Source organism: Taeniopygia guttata, chromosome 18 (assembly GCF_048771995.1).
Source record: "Taeniopygia guttata chromosome 18, bTaeGut7.mat, whole genome shotgun sequence".
In the NCBI taxonomy this organism is placed as follows: Eukaryota; Metazoa; Chordata; class Aves; order Passeriformes; family Estrildidae; genus Taeniopygia; species Taeniopygia guttata.
The window spans coordinates 5,177,737-5,195,716 of record NC_133043.1 but is presented as its reverse complement, the minus strand read 5'-3'; the positions used below and the strand labels follow the sequence as shown (position 1 = coordinate 5,195,716).

General features: G+C 54.2%; 1 protein-coding gene across 1 annotated transcript; it reads left to right on the top strand.

Annotated features, from left to right (window-relative positions):
• Positions 1 to 12,862: 12,862 nt before the first annotated feature.
• On the top strand, positions 12,863 to 17,739 carry PIRT (phosphoinositide interacting regulator of transient receptor potential channels). Its single transcript, XM_030287607.4, has 2 exons — positions 12,863 to 12,985; positions 16,725 to 17,739. The coding sequence occupies exon 2, from the start codon at positions 16,749 to 16,751 to the stop codon at positions 17,145 to 17,147; it is 399 nt and encodes a 132-aa protein (XP_030143467.1). The 5' UTR covers positions 12,863 to 12,985; positions 16,725 to 16,748; the 3' UTR covers positions 17,148 to 17,739.
• Positions 17,740 to 17,980: the final 241 nt, after the last annotated feature.

Sequence of the window (17,980 nt, the reverse complement as noted above, 5' to 3'; positions counted from 1 at the left end):
CTGGGAAGGGGCTGCTCCCACCAGATTTTCCTCCTAAACCACCCCTCAGGTTGTGGGGTCTTGGAATCGGAATGACAATGTGAGCTGCTGCTCCCCCACCCTTCCACACCCCCTCCCCAGGGCTTGAAAACTTAAGCTGGGCTTAACTGAAGGTGCTGTGATTTGAATTTCCAGGCAAACTGAAGAACGTGCCCAGCTCTGTGCTGGGAGCAGCTCCACTCTGAGCACCCCGGAGCAGACAGTGACTGAGCCCTTGGATTTCCGAATCCCCCATTGACTGATTCCCGTATTTCCAACAGAATGGGCTTTTTTTTTTTACCCTGCCTTAGAGCTGCCCAGCCTAATTTTGGTGTCAAAGCTCCCCCTGCAGTCGTTGGATAAACACAGGGAGGAAAGGATTCCATGGGAGGAAAGGATTCTATGGGAGGAGAAAAGGATTCCATGGGAGGAAAGAATTCTATGGGAGGAGAAAAGGATTCCATGGGAGGAAAGGATTCTATGGGAGGAGAAAAGGATTCCATGGGAGGAAAGGATTCCATGGGAGGAGGAAAGGATTCTGTGGGAGAAAAGGATTCTATGGGAGGGGGAAAGGATCCCGTGGGAGGAGGAAAGGATTCCATGGGAGAAGGAAAGGATTCCATGGGCAGGCTGAGCCCGGAGCTGCGGGATGTGTGCCCTGACCCCATCTCCGTGTGGCACTCCCGGGATGCTCCGCCTGGCACCAAGGGACCTGGCCCGAGGCTCGGCTTAACCCGCTGCGACCCGGCTTAAACCCGGTTTAAACCCCACTTAAACCCCGCTCAAACCCTGCTCTGTGCGCCCTGAGGTGGGCACGGCCCTGCATTAATTACAGCCCAGCAAATTACGCGGCCCGCTAATGATGCCCGCGGCTGGGGAGCTTTGCGGGCAATGACATTTTCCCTGTTGCTGGCATTACCTATTCTGTAGCAAGCAGGAGATAATTGTAATTTCCTGGAGTGCTCCAAAACACATAAAGTTTATGGGGAATCTTATTAAAGCTTCCGTACACTGGGAAACTTTCTGTTATGAGCTGGGAGAAAATTAACGGCCAATCTTTTGTGGCTGGCACACAATTAAATCCCCGGGGTGGGGGGTGTTTCTGTTTCATCTCAAACACGAGATTTGCACTTTATTAAAAGTGTTCCCTCTGCTTTGCAGGCACTCAGAGGCTCAGGGTTGTTCCTACCTCCATCCTGCCCAGGGTGTGAGCAGCCCCAAACCCTGCCCTGCTCTTTGTGCCCAACATGTTCCTGCATCCAAGGGTTTTCAGGTGAAGGAGCAGAGGATTGATCACCTTGGGGTCGCTGGGCTGTGGGCAGCTGAAAACCAAAAATGTAAAACCCAAAAAAAAAAAAAAAAAAAAACCACTTGGGAGTTCACCTTCTGAATAAATTCCAGCCTCCTCCTCCGGCCAGTGCTGGGTCCTGCTGATTTCCAGCCTTGTCCAGTGTATTGATTCTCCCAGCAGTGAAAACACTGGCATTTAAACTGCAGATCGGAGCCAAAGGGAAGTGGCTGCACTCAGAGCACACGGAATAAAGGAGATTTATTCCAAGGGAAAGGGGTGTTAATTTGTGCCGTGACCTCAGGCCCTGCTGCACTCCCCTGGAGAGGGGTGCTGGTGACCTTGAGGCAGTGGCTTAGCAGGGACAGCCAGCACTTAATAAGTGACTCCAGCAGGGGCAGAACAAACGAGGAAAATGCTCCAGGGACTGATCCTGTCCAAGCCCACACAGCGAAATGAACACCTCCCTCTGGCCAGGCTCGTTCCTTCCCGGAGATTTCCATTATTATTCTGTGTTCGTGTGGCAATAGATGATGTAATTACTAAAAGCCAAGTGCTGATTAATTAACAGGCTCCCTGGCAGGGACTCAGCCAGGCTGGGACAGCAGAGCTCCTGCCCAGGGATGCTGTCAACGGGGGAACAGGAAATCTGGAAAAACCATAAACTGCCACCAGCTTTGCCAAACTGAAATGACAGATACTGCTATTAATGTCGGGTCTGTTTAATGAGGGATAATTAACCCACTTGCCACAAGGCCATTGGATACACCAGTTGGAAATTTTCCAGTTAATGCTATTTGATATTTCCACCTGATTTTCAAGAATTTAACTGATGTCTTAATTATGAAAGATGCCTGTATTAACCCCGTTCCCAAACAGCTCCTGTCACTGCTGTGATCTACAGAGGCTTGTGTGTCTCTCCTGCCAGTGCCCACTGTGATCCTTTCTCCTTGGAGGCAGCTCCTGCCCATCCCAGCTGTGCCAGAGCTGGGCAAGAGGATTAGGAAAAATCCAGGATCTGGGAATCTTTCATTAATCCCAGGACAGAGTCCAGCCCTCCCCTCATGCAGGAGGTGCTGCTTGCCCATTTCAGATCAGAATCCCAGAATCATTAGGTTGGGAAAGAGCTCCAAGTCCAGTGAGCCCACCCTGATCCCCACCCTGTCCCCAGCCCAGAGCTCGGAGTGCCACCTCCAGGAATTCCCTGGACACCTCCAGGATGGGCATCCAAACCTCCCTGGGCAGCTCCAATCCCTGAGCTCCCTTTCCATGGGGAAATTCCTGCTGGTTCCACCCTGAGCTCCCCTGGCCCAGCCTGGGGCCGTTCCCTCTCTTCCTGTCCCTGTTCCCTGGGATGAGATCCCAAATTCCCCCCGGCTGTCCCCTCCTGTCAGGAACTGTGCAGAGCCACAAGGTCCCCCCTGAGCTCCTTTTCTCCAGGCTAAACAACCAGACCAAGGAACAAATTCATCAATCAGTGACAGGTGTGGGAGGGGCAGCTTGGATGGATCACAGAATCATGGAATTGCAGAATGGTTTGGGCTGGAAATGACCTTAAAGATCTTCCTTTCCCTCCCTCTGCCTTGGGCAGGGACACCTTTCCCTAGGCCAGGTGTTCCAACTGTATATCCCATTCCTTCTGCCTTTCCAAACCCTTCTCCTGTTGAAACCCAAGGGCAGTGGCAGGACTGGCCATCTTTTGGGCTGTGGGGGACTCAGCACACCCAAGTCAGGCAGATCTCCCCACCGAGCTTAAAAATGCCACAGCTGCCACCAGAATTAAAAATGCACACAGGGAATACAGCCCGCGGGGAGCAGGGAGGGTGTTTCTAGCTCCTGTGTAAAGCAGATGCAATGGAGCCATTTGGGGCTGGAATGGGCTCAGTTCTGCTCCCTCATGGAGCAATCTGCACATCCCAGCAGATCCCAGCCCACCCCAGGGCTGCTCTGCTGAGGGACACAGCCCGAGGGGCTGGCACCAAGGGGAAATGAGAGCTTTCGTGGTCTGGGGGAGCTCAGGTGCCTGGAAATGAGGAGCATCGTGCTGCTCCCCACCCCCTGAGCCCCCAGAGACCCTCCCTTCACCCACCCCCTCCTGGAAAGCTTTAATTGCCACCCCTCAGAAGCAGCTCAAGGCAAGACCCCGCTGACCGAGGTCTCACAGATTCTCCCAGCTGATCAATTAACTCCAAAAGGTCGTTCTGAGCAGCTCTAAACAAAGTGCAAGCACATGGAAATGGGGTTATTTCTTCCTGAACATCTCAGCCTGTTCCCTTCTGATGTGCTGGTGAATTAGGTACTAAATCCACAGATGAGCTAAATGAGTTAATCGTGGCTAATGTCATTACCAGCAGTAGCAGAGGAATCAAAGATGATTAGCCACTTGTCATAAAGTCTTAGCACAGAGGACAGAGTGAATTAATTTGTCCCACTGACCTGCTTTTGGTTTCCACAGGCTTCTGATCGACGTGTGCTGGGAATGGAGGAAACAAACAGGGAGAAAAGGAAATCCAAGGTGAGAAACCTGCTGGAATACATGGGAAATATTTATCCAAGGTGATAACCTGCTGGAATACGTGGGAAATGTGGAACTTGAACGTGATGCTCTAGGAAAGCAGGAAAGGGTGGAGATAGGGAGGCAGAGATTTCCCAACCATCTCCCTCCTAACCTGAATTTCCCATGACTCTGAGGCTGTTCAGTGCACTCCCTGCTGGGAATCACTTCCCAGCCAGGCTCTCCAGCAGCCCTGATTGCCTTTGGGTCAGACTGCCCCAGCCCTGGCCACAGCCATGGATCAGTAGGGCTGGAGACCTTGTCCTGCCCCAGCCGTGCATGCTGCCTGCCTTTCCCTCCCTTGACACAGCCAATTTCCCAGAGGAGATGGATGGATCCTCCAGCAGCACTGTGTATTTAATATCTGCTATTTGTCACCCACGCTGTCACCCTGCTGAAAGAAGTGTGTGCCTGCACAATAAACATGCAAAAATCCCCTTTGCATTTGGTGAATCCTCTGATGGCCATCAATAAACCTCAGGGGCTTGGGAGGGACTGGGGGAGAATTTTAATAAGTATTAATATTTTTATAGTTAATTTATTTCTTAATTAAATAATTTTGTAATGAATTAATTTAAATTTTTATAATTAATGTTTTTATTGTGGTTGATGCTGTTGTTGTCGTTGCTCAGCTTCTCCCCAGCCCTTCCCACTGAAAAGTGTGCCAGCCTGCAGCAGCTCCTGTCCTCATGGCTCCAGGCAGCCAGAGCAGGAGGAGCTGTGCTGGTTCCATCAGTGCTGCTGCCTGGGCAGGAAACCATCGAATAATAAAATACTGGAATTGTCTTCCTAAGGAGGTGGTGGAATCACCATCTCTGGATGTGTTTAAAAAAAGACTGGACATGGCACTTGGTGCTATAGTCTAGTTGTGGTGTTAGGGCACATGTTGGACTTGATGATCTTGGAGGTCTCTTCCAACCTCCTTATTCTGTGATTCTGTGGTTCTGTGATTCTGTGGTTCTGTGATTCTGTGAAGGGAACTCAGCCATCGCTGCTGTGACAGTGGCCAGGGCTGCCCACAAACAAACTGGGACCAAGCTGGGACACCAACACTGGGCTGGCTGCTCCAGAAACCCCCTGTTGAGGCAGGGATGGGAATGAAGAGACTCCAGAAGGCAAAGAATGAACTTTATTAACAAGCAGCTTTCCTCTTTTATAACCAGGATTGATAAGGCGAAATATGATTGGTCTCACAGTGAAAACCTTTCACACCATTGGTACACTTGGACTTAGGTCAGTGTGGCAGAACATATCTCTAAACAAAAGGAACAGAAAACAAGATAATAGATTGTTTAAATTCCTCTCAGACTTTTTCCCAGGCTGACTATTAATAAAGGCATATACCCTGATCATTTCAATTTGGGGGCTCGTCCGGGATAGCCATGCCCGGACGGAGAGGCGAGCGAGTGAGTGAGTGAATGAGTGGGGGGAAGCAAGTGGAACAGAGAGACTGAGGCCTCTCCTTAGAGGTAAAGGCCCTCCTCTGGGCATGTGGAGATTCTCTAGGCATAAAGTAAGTCCCTGGCAATCAGGGAAGGGAGTTGTCCACAGCAGGGCAGGTGGGATGTCCCTGGCAAGAAGAGGGCATGTCCTGGCAGGCAGGGAGCAGGTCCTGGCAGGTAGGGCATGTCCTAACAGGCAGGCGACAGGTCCTGGCAAGAAGAGGGCGTGTCCTGGCAGACAGGGGGCATGTATTAGGCCAGCAGAACTGTGGATATTCTAAGTTCAGTCAGAGCGAAAAAGTTCTGCCAGGCTAAACCTGGGAAAAAGTCTGGGAGGAATGTAAACCATCTGTTATCTTGCTTTCTGTTCATATTGTTTATTGATATGTTCTACCACACTGACCTAAGCCCACTATACCAGTCAGGTGAAATATTTTTACTTTAAGACCAGTGGAATTAATATTCACAATGTTCTCTATAAAACAGAGAAGTGCTTTTGAATAAATGCTCATTTGGCCTTCTGAAATCGTGCGAGTCATTTTGCCCCTCCCTGGCTCCACATCACTGAGTGTTTTCAGAATCAAGCAGCAACACTTCCAGAATGATTTGTGCAAAGCTCACCTCCCGTTAGCAGCCAATTTCCTTTTTACAGTCTGGAGGTTCATTGTCATCACATGTCTGGTGGCACTTCTGGAGGCCTTGCTTGGAGCCATCACCTCTCAGGAGCTGCCCAGGGAAACATGCCAGGGGCTCCTGACAGCTCTGCCTGAGCCTGTCCTCTGTCAGTAAATAATGTAGTGTAGCCTGACACTGAACCTTGCTAAATTACCATTTTCCATCAATAGATACTCTGCCACTTCTCTTTTTAGAGTGAGGTGTGACCACACCACCCCTTCAGGAAGCAGACAAGGCCCAGCTTGACCCAGACACTTTCTCCATCCCATCCTGGCCCAGCTAAAACCATTTTCTCCTCATGAGTCATCAGCCTCTGCTGCTCTCTGTCTCCTTATTGCCACTCCTGGGCCAGCCCCATTTCTGCCACACAAATACAGTTGGCTTTCTTAAGCACTGCTCAGTATTTCATACAGAGCCTTCTCAACATCACTGACTATTCCCAACCGTCTCTTTAATCACGAGCAATTCACTGAAAAAGCCTAAAACAGTGATTTTTTTTGCTCCTTATTAGAAGGAGAGGACCAAGTTTTGTGGAAGGGGAGGATGAGTAATGAGGTTGTGCTCGGGGTGTTTGGACAAGCAGAGCAGAACTGCTGTGAAATCTCCTGCTCTGGAAACCTTCCTGGGAACTCTCAGCAGTTTTCCTCCTACCTGAGCCATGCACAGATTGCAAAGTGCAAGCAAAGGCAGAACAGGAGTTTATTTGCAAATATAAGCATGAATCACTTTTCCCTAAATGCTGCACTGGCTCCAGGAGCCTCCATGTGCTGGTGCCTGGGTCTCCATCTGTGAGGGAGCAGGAGCAGCTGCTGTGCTGTTCCCTCAGCCTGGGAGGCTGGAACGGCCTCATCCTGCCCCCATTCCCAGCCTCCAGCCCTGCCTGCCCCAACTCTCAGCAGAATTTCATTTCCTAGGGCAGATTTTGCCCCAAACAACCCCTGCTTTGCTCTGTGGGATCTGGGGCCACCCCTGGCCAGGAAGCCACTCTGTTACAGAATTTCTGAGAGACAGAGGTCATGATTTATGTTTGGAATGAGATTTGAGCTACTCCAGTCAAGGCCTCAGATTTGGGCCTTGTGAGGCTTTCCAGCCTCTGATGCAGTTAGAAATTAAGAGTTTGTGGCACAGTCAGAAATTGTATTAAGGTGTGATGGGGAGCACTGGGCTGTCTGGGTGTGAAGTAGTATAGGTTCATAGTGTAAGGTTTAGGCCACCTTAAGACAAAGATAAACAATGTTAGCTTGCCAATCAGAGTGCCTTTGTAAATTGTAAACTATGTGGAAGTGTATAAAAACTGCCATCTTCTCTCGAATAAACGGAGAACGTTGCAATAATCACATTGGTTGGATGTGTGTTCTGTCCTGTCCAGCTGTTCCGTTTTATGAGGTCCCTGGCTTTGCCACTCCTTCCAAATGTGGGAACAAAGCTGCATAACCCAGAACATCTGAGCCTTTTTGGGGTCACGGGTGGCACAGAGATGGGGCAGCAGGCACTGCCTCTCGATGCCCTGAGCAGAGGACAGGACAAAGGGCTGGTTCAGAGCTGTGCACCAGGGTTTGGCTGCACGAAGGAAAAGCCCCTGACATCTGGACAGGCTGAAATTCCCTTTCACCCCCATCCCGTTCTCTGTTGCAAAAGCTGCAGGAGGACACACGAAGGTCACTGGCACAGGGAAGGGAGTCTGGGATAGCTTTGCATGAGGAAGGAGAAAAAAAACCTCTCCAGGGATTACAATAAATTGCCATCTTCTTTTCCCAAGGGTTCCCATGAAATTCTTGAAAAAAGTGACCTCATTAATTAATGAGATGGGTTAAGGCTCTCTCCACATACTCTACTTAATTGCAATTCTGTCATTCCCAATGAATTCCTAAAGCCATATTGATTATTCAAAGCTCTGTCCAATCAATAAAACAATAAACCATGTATGCTTAAAAAAGTGATTAAAGAGATAAATGCAGGAGGCACCTGAAAGCAGTCACATCTCCTGCAGCCACTTACCCGAGAGCAAGCAATGGCAAACCTGTGTCAATGTCCTCATGGAAATTCACTTTACATTTAATTTACATGGAACCCAGCACTGAGCTTGAGACTCTTCAGTGAGAAATCCCCAGTTCCCACTTTGGCCCAGCCCTTTTCTCCTTTAGAGAAACAAATTATTTGTGTTTGTACAACTTACCATGAGTTTGGAGCTAAGAGATCCCCAGGGCTTCCAACAGAAAGGATCCAAGGTAAGGCCTTGAGGCTTGGGGGAGAGGAGGAAAAAGCATTTCTGGGCTTGAGGTGTGTTTTTTGTTCTTCTTTTCTCATATATTTTCTTGAAAACATTGTGATTTAACAAGTACAGTCGTTGTTGAACATAAATAAATAATGTGGAGAACTGGGACATGCGAAGCTCTGTGATTGCATAAATATTCAAGCTGCAAAAGAAATATAAGATTTCAAAGGTGCAAACCTAATTATGGAGTTGTTATCTCTCCCCCTGTAGTAATTCAAACATAAAGCAGAGTTCCTTGTGGGCTGGTGGGGACCACGGTGCCCGGCTGAAAGGCTGGAGAACACACAGCTGGCACAGCTCGGGCTCCTCTCACCTCACCCACAGCTCCCAAACAGAGGGCACAGCCTGGAGCTGTCCCCTGGCAGAGCCCTGGGGCTGGCAGGGCAGTGACACTCTGCCTTGCTCTCCTGCTGCACCTGGTGCCACGAGGGACAACGTGACACTGGTGTCAGACTCACCCTGGGGTCCTTTGGGATGTTTCTGTGATTTATTAAAAAATATGGATATTGATCAAGTACCAATATCCAGTTGTGATGGACAAAACTCTCCAACAGTTTAAAGTTAGAAAGTGTGTGTTTATTGTGTGTGGGATCACTCCCAAATCCACACCGCCCCTTCCAGGTGATTACAGAGTCTTTTTATCCTTACAAGTATTGAATACCCAAAATACAAATGCATATTCGTCATTTTGGTACAGCCCATTCCCTGCTTCATACGCTAATCACTCCAAAAGCTTTTAAGCATGTGTGGTTTGTTCCTTGGGGAGGGATCCCAAAATGAGGAAGTCAATGAAATCTTCATCGTTCTGACCTTTCTACCTTTTCAATGCAAATATGACAAATGAACTCTTGGTAGAACTCCCATTCCTTGCCTTCAGTTGGTTTCAGAACAGAGGAGGCCCACAATTGTCTTATGTTCCTAAAAGCTATTTATTAGTTTCTATATTCTTCATTATAAACCCAGCTAACTCAACATTGTGCTGACAAGCAATCAATTATTAGTTAACTACTAACTCTTAACTTCATCAAGGCCTACTCATTTACTTTAATTAATTCTAGTAAGGCTTATCTCTAACTGAAATTTTAACTCCTCTAAAATCTCTAAATTCCTTAAAATTTATGTTTCATCTGCAGCAGCTCTGGGGCATTGCCATTAAATTTGTCCCCTGCCACCTCCCCTGCAGTAGCTCCTGTCTTTGTTGTACTGAGGAGGTCAGAACTGGATGCAGAAACTCATCCAAGCTTTACTGCCAGCCCCTTTATCCCAGGATTTTATCCCAGGATTTCTTCATTATTTTCTCCACAGCCAAGGAAAAAAAAAAAAAAAAAAAAAAAAACAAAACAAAAAAATCCAAACAAACCAAAAAACCATAACAAAGTCCCTTTACCATGAGACAGCTGGGGGAGGGATGCAGGTCCTGGGAAACCTTGGGATGGGGTTGCTGCTCCAGCAGAGCCAGCTGCACTGCAGGTTTCCCATGAGGGTGCTGGGGAGAGGGGCTGCAGGAAGCTTTTTGGGATTCAGGTTCCCCTGCCAGAGGCTTGAGATGGATGCAGCACTCCTGGTTTGGGATATGGGATTGTGCTGCCCCTGCCAGCATCATCCGACAGGGCAACAGCACCATCTACTGTGGCAGCACATTCTTCTCTCTCTCAGGATTTTTCATAGAGCAGCACAGAGGAAAGAAAGAGAAAACAATTTTTATTTCTGCTCCTTGTTTTTCCCATGTGGAATGTGTTTGGAGAATTGTTTACCTGGGGTGTTGCTTGGTTGGATTCTGGTGAGGATTGTTTGAGCCTGGTGGCAAATCCAACCCGCCTGGGGCTGGACTCTCAGAGAGGGTCAGGAGTTGGGAGTGAGTTAGATACGGGAGTTAGAAAAGTAGGTTTGTAGTTTGAGTATCTCCTTTAAATATATATTAATGTATTATAGTCTAGTTATAATAAAGAAATAATTCAGCCTTCTGAACTGGAGTCAGACATCAGCATTCCTTCCCAGCAGCTTCACCTGCATTTCCAACAACCTGGAGCTGTGCTGGGCTCGGTGCTCCTGCTGAGCTCAGCTCCATCCGTGGCACTTCTGGCAGCCCCTGGCACCTCCAGCAGCCCCACAGCCGTGGGGACGTGGGTTCCTGTCCCAGCAGGGCACAGCCCGGCCTGGGCACCACCTAAGGAGAGAAAAGAGGCCGTGAAGCTGCTCCAGTGTCCACAGGAGGGGCACAGCGGTGGGGAAAGGTCTGGGGGCCACACCAGGGCATGGGGGTTGTTCAGCCCGGAGCAGAGCCGGGGCAGAGCTCTGGGACAGGGACAGCACCGAGGCTGGAGCTGGCCCAGGGGAGTCTGGGGATGGATTTCAGGAAAGGTTCTTCCCCAGAGGGTGCTGGCACTGCCCAGGCTCCCCAGGGAATGGGCACGGCCCCGAGGCTGCCAGAGCTGCAGGAGCCCTTGGACAGCGCTGCCAGGGATGCCCAGGTGGGATTGTTGGGGGGCTGGGCTGGGTGATCCTGGGGGGTCTCATCCCACTCAGGTCATTCCATGATCCTAAATAAACTCCCACTGAGGACAGAGTTCCTCCTACGGCCCCTCCAGACCATCTTCACGTCCCTCCTCAGACACTCCCTGACAGCTTTAGACATTTTTATCTTACCCAAAACTGCCCCGGGACTCGAGGTGAGGCCGCCGCAGCCCAGAGCAGAGCGGGACAATCCCCTTTGTCCCCTGGCTGTCCCCAGGGACAGGGTGGCCTTTGGGCCGGTCCCTGCCCGTCTCCAGCCTCCCGTTCCCCGGTGTGTGCCTCCAGCGGGGCAGAGCCCGGTGCTCGTCCTTGTCAAACCCAGCGGCTGCCGGTGTCCCCGGGGGCTCCAACTGTGCCGGTGTCCCCGGGCCGCGGTGCCGCTCCGTGTCCCCGCGCGGTGGCAGCAGGGACCGCACGGGAACGCACCGGGAGCGCACCGGGAGAGCACCGGGAGAGCACCAGGAGCGCACCGGGAGCGCACCGGGAGCGCACCGGGAGCGCACCGGGAGAGCACCGGGAGAGCACCGGGAGCGCACCGGGAGCGCACCGGAGCGCACGGGGAGCGCGCGGAGACCGCGCGGATGCGGGGCTGGAGCCGGCCGTGGGGTGCGGAGGGTCCCGGGGGGCTGAGGCTGCCCGGGGAGGGGGCACGGGCCAGCTGGGGTGGGGGATGCAGCCCCAGCGTCTGCCTGCACCCACTGGGACGGATCCCCCTTTTTATCCCGGGAGAGATCCCCCATTTATCCCGCAGGGATCCCCATTTATCCCGGGAGGGATCCCCCATTTATCCCGCAGGGATCCCCATTTATCCCGGGATGGATCCCCATTTATCCTGCAGGGATCCCCATTTATCCCCAGAGAGATCCCCCATTTATCCCCGGAGGATCCCCCATTTATCCCACAGGGATCCCCCATTTATCCCGCAGGGATCCCCATTTATCCCGGGAGGGATCCCCATTTATCCCCAGAGGGATCCCTCATTTATCCCCAGAGGGATCCCCCATTTATCCCGCAGGGATCCCCATTTATCCCGGGAGAGATCCCCCATTTATCCCGCAGGGATCCCCATTTATCCCGCAGGGATCCCCATTTTTTCCACAGGGATCCCCCATTTATCCCACAGGGATCCCCCTCCATCCCGCACACCCAGCGCAGGTTTGGCCCCCCGGTTCCTTTGGCTGCAGGTTCCCAGATGGATGGGCAGCATTCACCTGGCTGTAGCAGGGCCACTGTGCCCAGGTAACTCATGCACAGGTGAGGCCAGAGCAGGGGTGAGCTCAGCCCAGCTGGGAGCCTCCTGCCCCTTCCCAAAACTCCACAGCCTGTCCCCTGGCCACCACTGCTGCCACAGGGCTGCCCAGAGCTGAGCTGAAGGACCTCAGCCAGGTTTTGTCCTCCTGCCAGCTGCCCACACCTGGATGAGGTGCTGTCCCCTCACGCTGCCCCTCTGGACCCTCCCTTCCCCTTCCAGCCCCTTGTGCTGCCTCTGTGCCCAGCCTTGACCCCTGTGGGTCATGCACATGGCCAGGAGAGCTCCACAGCCTCTTCCCAGCCCGTCCCACTCCAGCCAGCCCCGTGCTGCAGCTCAGACTCGGTTTTTCACTGCAGCAGCCCAGCAAGGGTCCCTCAGGGATGGAGGATCCAGCGCTGGAAGCCAGCCCAGGAGAGCAGCAATGGCACTGCTGGGTCCTTCCTGCACCACACTGCTGTCACAGGGGGTGGAAGTTTGGCTGGGGGCTCCTGAATTGAAGCAGTATTTCCAGAACCGCCTCTCTCTTCCCATCCTCCTCGCTGTAATGGACTCAGGATGTTAATTAATAGATAACTGCTAATACCTTGCATCCCTCTAATGCCTCGCTGATGAGCTTCAAAGCACTTTGCAGTCTCTGGCTACGATTCCCTGCTCTGAGAGGGCAGAAATGCACTTCAGAGATGTTTCAGGAACTTGCTGCTGGTCCAAGGCTGGATCAGCACCAAGCCCCCAGCGCCGGGCTCCTGCTGCAGCCCTGCCCTGCCTTCCCGCAGCCCTCCCAGCACAGGAGCGGGGCCACAAGGGGTTAAACCCATCCTGATGGGCTGGTGAGATCATCGGGGCCGGGATGCTCCATTGTTTATGAGACTCAACAGAGCCCAGCAGGCAACACCCAGAGGGATGTGGGGCTCGGGGTGAGCTGCCTTTGAGAGGGGCCTCGGCTGCAGCCATCCTCCCTGCTCAGCGCGTAAGTAGCGGGGTGCCCGTGGCTGGAGAGGGAGAGGGGTGGGCTTATGCTCTGCCCGAGCCCCACAGAGGCACCTGCGGCTCTTCCTCGCCCAGCAGGTCCCTGAGGTGCTCTGGGCCAGCCCCTGGCAGTGCTGGGGAGCTGCTCCCGAGGGATGCAGGCACCAGCCCAGCCCAGCTGCCCTCCACCAGCCAGGGGTCTCTGCCTCTGGCCCCATCCCAGGGGCTTTGCAGGGTTGGCAGGGGAGGTGAGACCCTCTGGCAGCACGCAGGGTTTTGGGGCAGCACCAGCCTGTCTGCAGGCACAGCTGCCAGCCGCTCCTGGCTCACCTCACAGGGCACAGGGACAGGGATGGGGCTCGGGCACCCACTCCTGCCCCCACAACCTCCCCGTGCCCTCCTAAGCTGAGCCCAGCAGAGCCCAGCCCTCCCGGGGCTGGCACAAGCAGCACAAGGCTGGAGCTGCCCCGAGCTGCCCCCGCAGAGCCGCCGGTGCTGGGGTCACTCAGTGGCGTGCCCAGGGCACCGTGAGTGCCACCAGCCACCTGCAGCCACCAGAGCCCAGTGACAGCGGGGACAGCAGAGGCACAGCGTGGGGAGTGGGCTCAGCCTCGTTCCCTGGGGGTTTGGAGCCCTTTCCCTCTCGGGGCTTTGGGTGCTGTGCCCCCAACACCTCCCCACGGGCAGGGCCCGACGCAGACGGGGCCGTGGGGATGCTCTGCATGTGGCACCTGAGGCACAACAGGTCCCCCACCTCCCTCAGACTTCATCTTTCTGGGTTTCTCGGGGACCCTGGCCTTGCTGTGTCCCTGAATGTTCATTTCTCTTGCTGGGAGCTGACTGAGAGCCACTCGTGATTGAATTTGGCCAGCAGGAACAGCCCAGGAGAAGTTTCTGCTGAGTTTGTGCACGTCCATGGGTGCAGCAGCCTCCTCCCCTCCAGTTCCATGGGCACACAGATCCCCCAGAGCAGCAAACCCCTTCTCCTGACGGACCTGCTGCTGTCCCCTGGGGGTCCTGGACTGAGATAAACACCAGGACCAGCTAGAAACCAACTGAGACACTGCAGAGCAGCAGGAAAATCTTTTCCCCCATTCCCCAGGGTTTTGTTTTCCTCCCAGCTGGGACCCAGAGAGGATTTGCTGCCTGCTGGGGTGACAGGCTGGGCACATCTCCTGCTGAAGGACAAACCAAGGGACAAACCTGCTGAAGGACCCTCTGGGTCCCAGCCCAAGGCTCTGCAGGGCACTGGTGCTGCTCCTGGCCAGGAGACCATCAGGAGCCATCCAGGAAGCCCCAGAGGGCCGTGGGGTCCCTGGCTGTGGGGCAGGATCTCGGTGTCACACCGCAGCTGGGGAGGGCTGTGCACAGCTCTGTGCAGGTGCCTGGAGCTGCCACACCAGTCCCACCAGTCTGGGGCACTGGTGGCAGGCAGAGCAGCGCTGGGGCAGTGCCCTGGCAGGGTCTGGGGCTCTCTGCCTCTCCCCAGCAGGGATCAGGGCGAGCCACATCCATGGGCTGCAGAGCTCACCTGGGCTCCTCCTCAGAACTTTCTGTGGGCTGTGCCTGGCCTCTGGGGTCCCCAGCAAGGAGCCCCCCGAGATTTCCCAGTCCAGAGCCCACATTTGCCACACATAGCACTGGAACAGCAAAGGGAGGAGAATCCCAGGAGCTCTCCCTGATGGAGAGGGGAAGGAGAGACCCCAGCAGTGAGAGCTGCCCAGGCCTTCAGAACCACCACATGTGAAACCTGAGACGTGCTCTGGAGGCCAAGAGTCATCTGCTGATTGTCTGCTTCCAACAACGGCTAAAAATCCGGGAGAAATCCGATAGCACTCTCCTGCCCGGCTGCTCATCGGTGATGGACTGGGGATGGAGCAGGGGCAGAGCAGCAGCTGGAATTGCATTAGCTCTCCCAAGAGCTGCAGATCCTCCCAGTGCTCCCAAGCAAGCTCTGGGCAGGGAGTGAGATCCTTCATTAGCCAGCAGTGGGTAAAAGTGTGATGGAAAACAAGAGCAGGCTCTGCCAGGAAGCGCTGGGAAAACGAGCAGGGTCTGGGAATTGTGGTGGGAGGGGTGGTGCTGCCAGGAAATGAAGGGAGGAATAAATCCTCTCTGGTGGAAAGGCAACGCTGAAAGGCAGCTGCTGGTTCCTGCAGCAGCCTGGCATGACAGCTCTGCACACAGAGGGGCAGAGCTGCTGCCCTGGGGTGCACACTCAGGGTGGCACACTCAGGGATGCCCGAGGGATGGAACAGCACATCGAGTTTCAGGCTGCTGAGGTGTGGGATTGTTCCAGAGAATAAAGCAAATTTCCTAGCACAAAACCAAATTAAAGTTAGACTTGATCATAAAACTTCTCTGTGATGCACGTCAGGATGACAAAGACAAATGCCAGGATGAAATTTCAGGGAAGGGCTGGACTGCACTGGAAGAGGGGGAGCAGAAGGCAGCGATGCTCCGAGTGAAGTGGATGGTGGCACCTGGAATTACTCAGGATTTGGGTACGTCCCTGCAGAGCTGCAGCTGCTGGGTTTGGGGGGACTGGGGTGACCCCAGGACAGGTTGTGGAGGTGCCAACGCAGCAAAGATTTTGCCCATGCAGAGCCTCAGTGGGCAGGAAGAGAGGGAACAGCCTCAGGGTGGAACCAGCAGGAATTTCCCCATGGAAAGGGAGCTCAGGAATTGGAACTGCCCAGGGAGGGTTGGATGCCCATCCTGGAGGTGCCCAGGGAATTCCTGGAGGTGGCACTCAGAGCTCTGGGCTGGGGACAAGGTGGGGATGGGGCACAGCTTGGAATTGATGGGCTGGGAGGGCTTTTCCAACCTAAAGAACTCTGGGATTCCCTGTCAGAAATGTGTCCCTTGCCCTGCCCCTGTTTTCCTGTTTCAACAGAGCAGTGAGAACTCCAGCCAGGAGGGCTGCAAACCTTGTCCTCTGCTCTTGGCCTTGGTTTTGTGCTTGTTTGTCCAAGCCTGGCAGACCTGAAACACCCCAAAGATGTCAGTAGCACCAGCTCGGCAGCACTGGCTGTGCTGGGGGCACTGAATGACAAAATTGCATCTGTCTCCTCTCAGAGTAACCACGGAGCTTGGCAGGGACACAGCTGGAGGCGTGAGGGAGGTGCTGGCTGGCACCCATCCACCAGCATCCCTAGGTGGGCACAGAGCCCAGCGTGGCCCAGCTCTGGGCAGCTTTCCTCCAGCCCCTGGAGCTGTGCCAGCCTTGCAGCCCCAGCCTGGCTGCCCTGACGTGGAAGTGGCTCCCACATGGATCAGCAGCTCCAGGAAAAAGCCGGGGCTGACGGGCTCGGGGGTCACTCCTGCCCTGGCACAGGCAGGGTGATGCCAGCCTGGCATCACCTGTGAGGTGCCAGCTCCTGGAGAGCCAGGCCTGCTGAGCAGAGCAAGCAGAGCCGTGGGGGGCTGCAGGGGGGGCTGGGTTCCCTGCTCGGGATCGAAGCCCACGTGGGCTGAAGGTTTGTGTGGTGCTCAGGGAGAGCTGTGCTGGGCACTGCAGTGGTGGCACTGCAGTGGTGGCACTGCAGTGGTGGCACTGCCCATCCTTCTGCAGGATCCCACTGCCTGCTCCACCATCCCATGGGTGTGATGCTCTTCTTTCCCTGCAGTGACCCCCAAAACCTCCTCCCCCTCCACCTGGGCTGCATCACTGACGAGCAAAGGCAAGCAGCCTGCATCCCCCATCACTGCCCTGCTCTGCTCTCTCTCCTCCACGCCAGGTGTCCTGCTCCCAGCCCAGCAGCATGGAGGTGCCCCCCAAGAGCCCTGAGGAGAGCGAGAAGTCCCCGCAGCTCAGGGAGCTGATCACCAGCGACACGGGCAGCACGCTGTGCACCAGCTCCCGCAGCGAGTCCGTGTGGACCAGCGCCCCCAGGAGCAAGTGGGACATTTACCACAAGCCCGTGGTCGTGGTGTCCGTGGGAGCGGCCGTCTTCCTCTTCGGGGTGGTCATCACCAGCCTCTCCTGCTTCCTGACCAAGAACAAGAAGGTTTACAAGATGTCTGGCCCGGCTTTCCTGTCCCTGGGACTGATGCTCCTGGTCTGTGGCCTGGTCTGGATCCCCATCATCCGCAAGAAGCAGAAGCAGAGGCAGAAGTCCCAGTTCCTACAGAGCCTCAAGTCCTTCTTCTTCAACCGCTGAGGGCAGCCAGGACCTTCCCGAGAAGGTTCCCCTGCCTTCCACCGAGCCTGTTGATCAGCCATGAAAACAAACACTTTCTTGTACTCCCTAGAGGATTTCACCCCCGTCAGCGTGTTCCCCCCACGGTCTCCAGTGTGAAAATCCACTTTGTACTTCATCCAAGTCATCCCAGGAGAAAGGAGCAGGGGTTTCCAGCTGAGCCCAGCCAGGCTGGCCCAAGGTCTCTGCATCACCCCAGACCAAAGAGAGAGCCAGCAGCACAAACTGGGCAAAGCACAGCCCCAGAGGAGCCTGGCCTGAGGCAAACCCCAGAGCGGCCCAGATCCCCGGGAGGTTCTGCAGGACCCCCCGGCAGAGAGGAGCCACAATTCCTTCAAGCTCCCTCATTTGCTGGAGGATCAGCCCAGCATCGGGAGACAGCAGAAGCAGAGGGTGCCAGACCCTACAGGGGTTCCCAAATCCTACAGAGGGTGCCAGACCCTACAGAGGTTCCCAAATCCTACAGAGGGTGCCAGACCCTACAGAGGTTCCCAAATCCTACAGAGGGTGCCAGGCCCTACAGAGGTTCCCAAATCCTACAGAGGTTCCCAAATCCTACAGAGGGTGCCAGACCTTACAGAGGTTCCCAAATCCTACAGAGGGTGCCAGACCCTACAGAGGTTCCCAAATCCTACAGAGGGTGCCAGACCCTACAGAGGTTCCCAAATCCTACAGAGGGTGCCAGACCCTACAGAGGTTCCCAAATCCTACAGAGGGTGCAAGATCCTACAGAGGTTCCCAAATCCTACAGAGGGTTCCAGGCCTTACAGAGGTTCCCAAATCCTACAGAGGGT

Excerpts from the sequence above, each read along its gene's own strand:
- PIRT (XM_030287607.4), top strand. The coding sequence starts at position 16,749 with ATGGAGGTGCCCCCCAAGAGCCCTGAGGAGAGCGAGAAGTCCCCGCAG.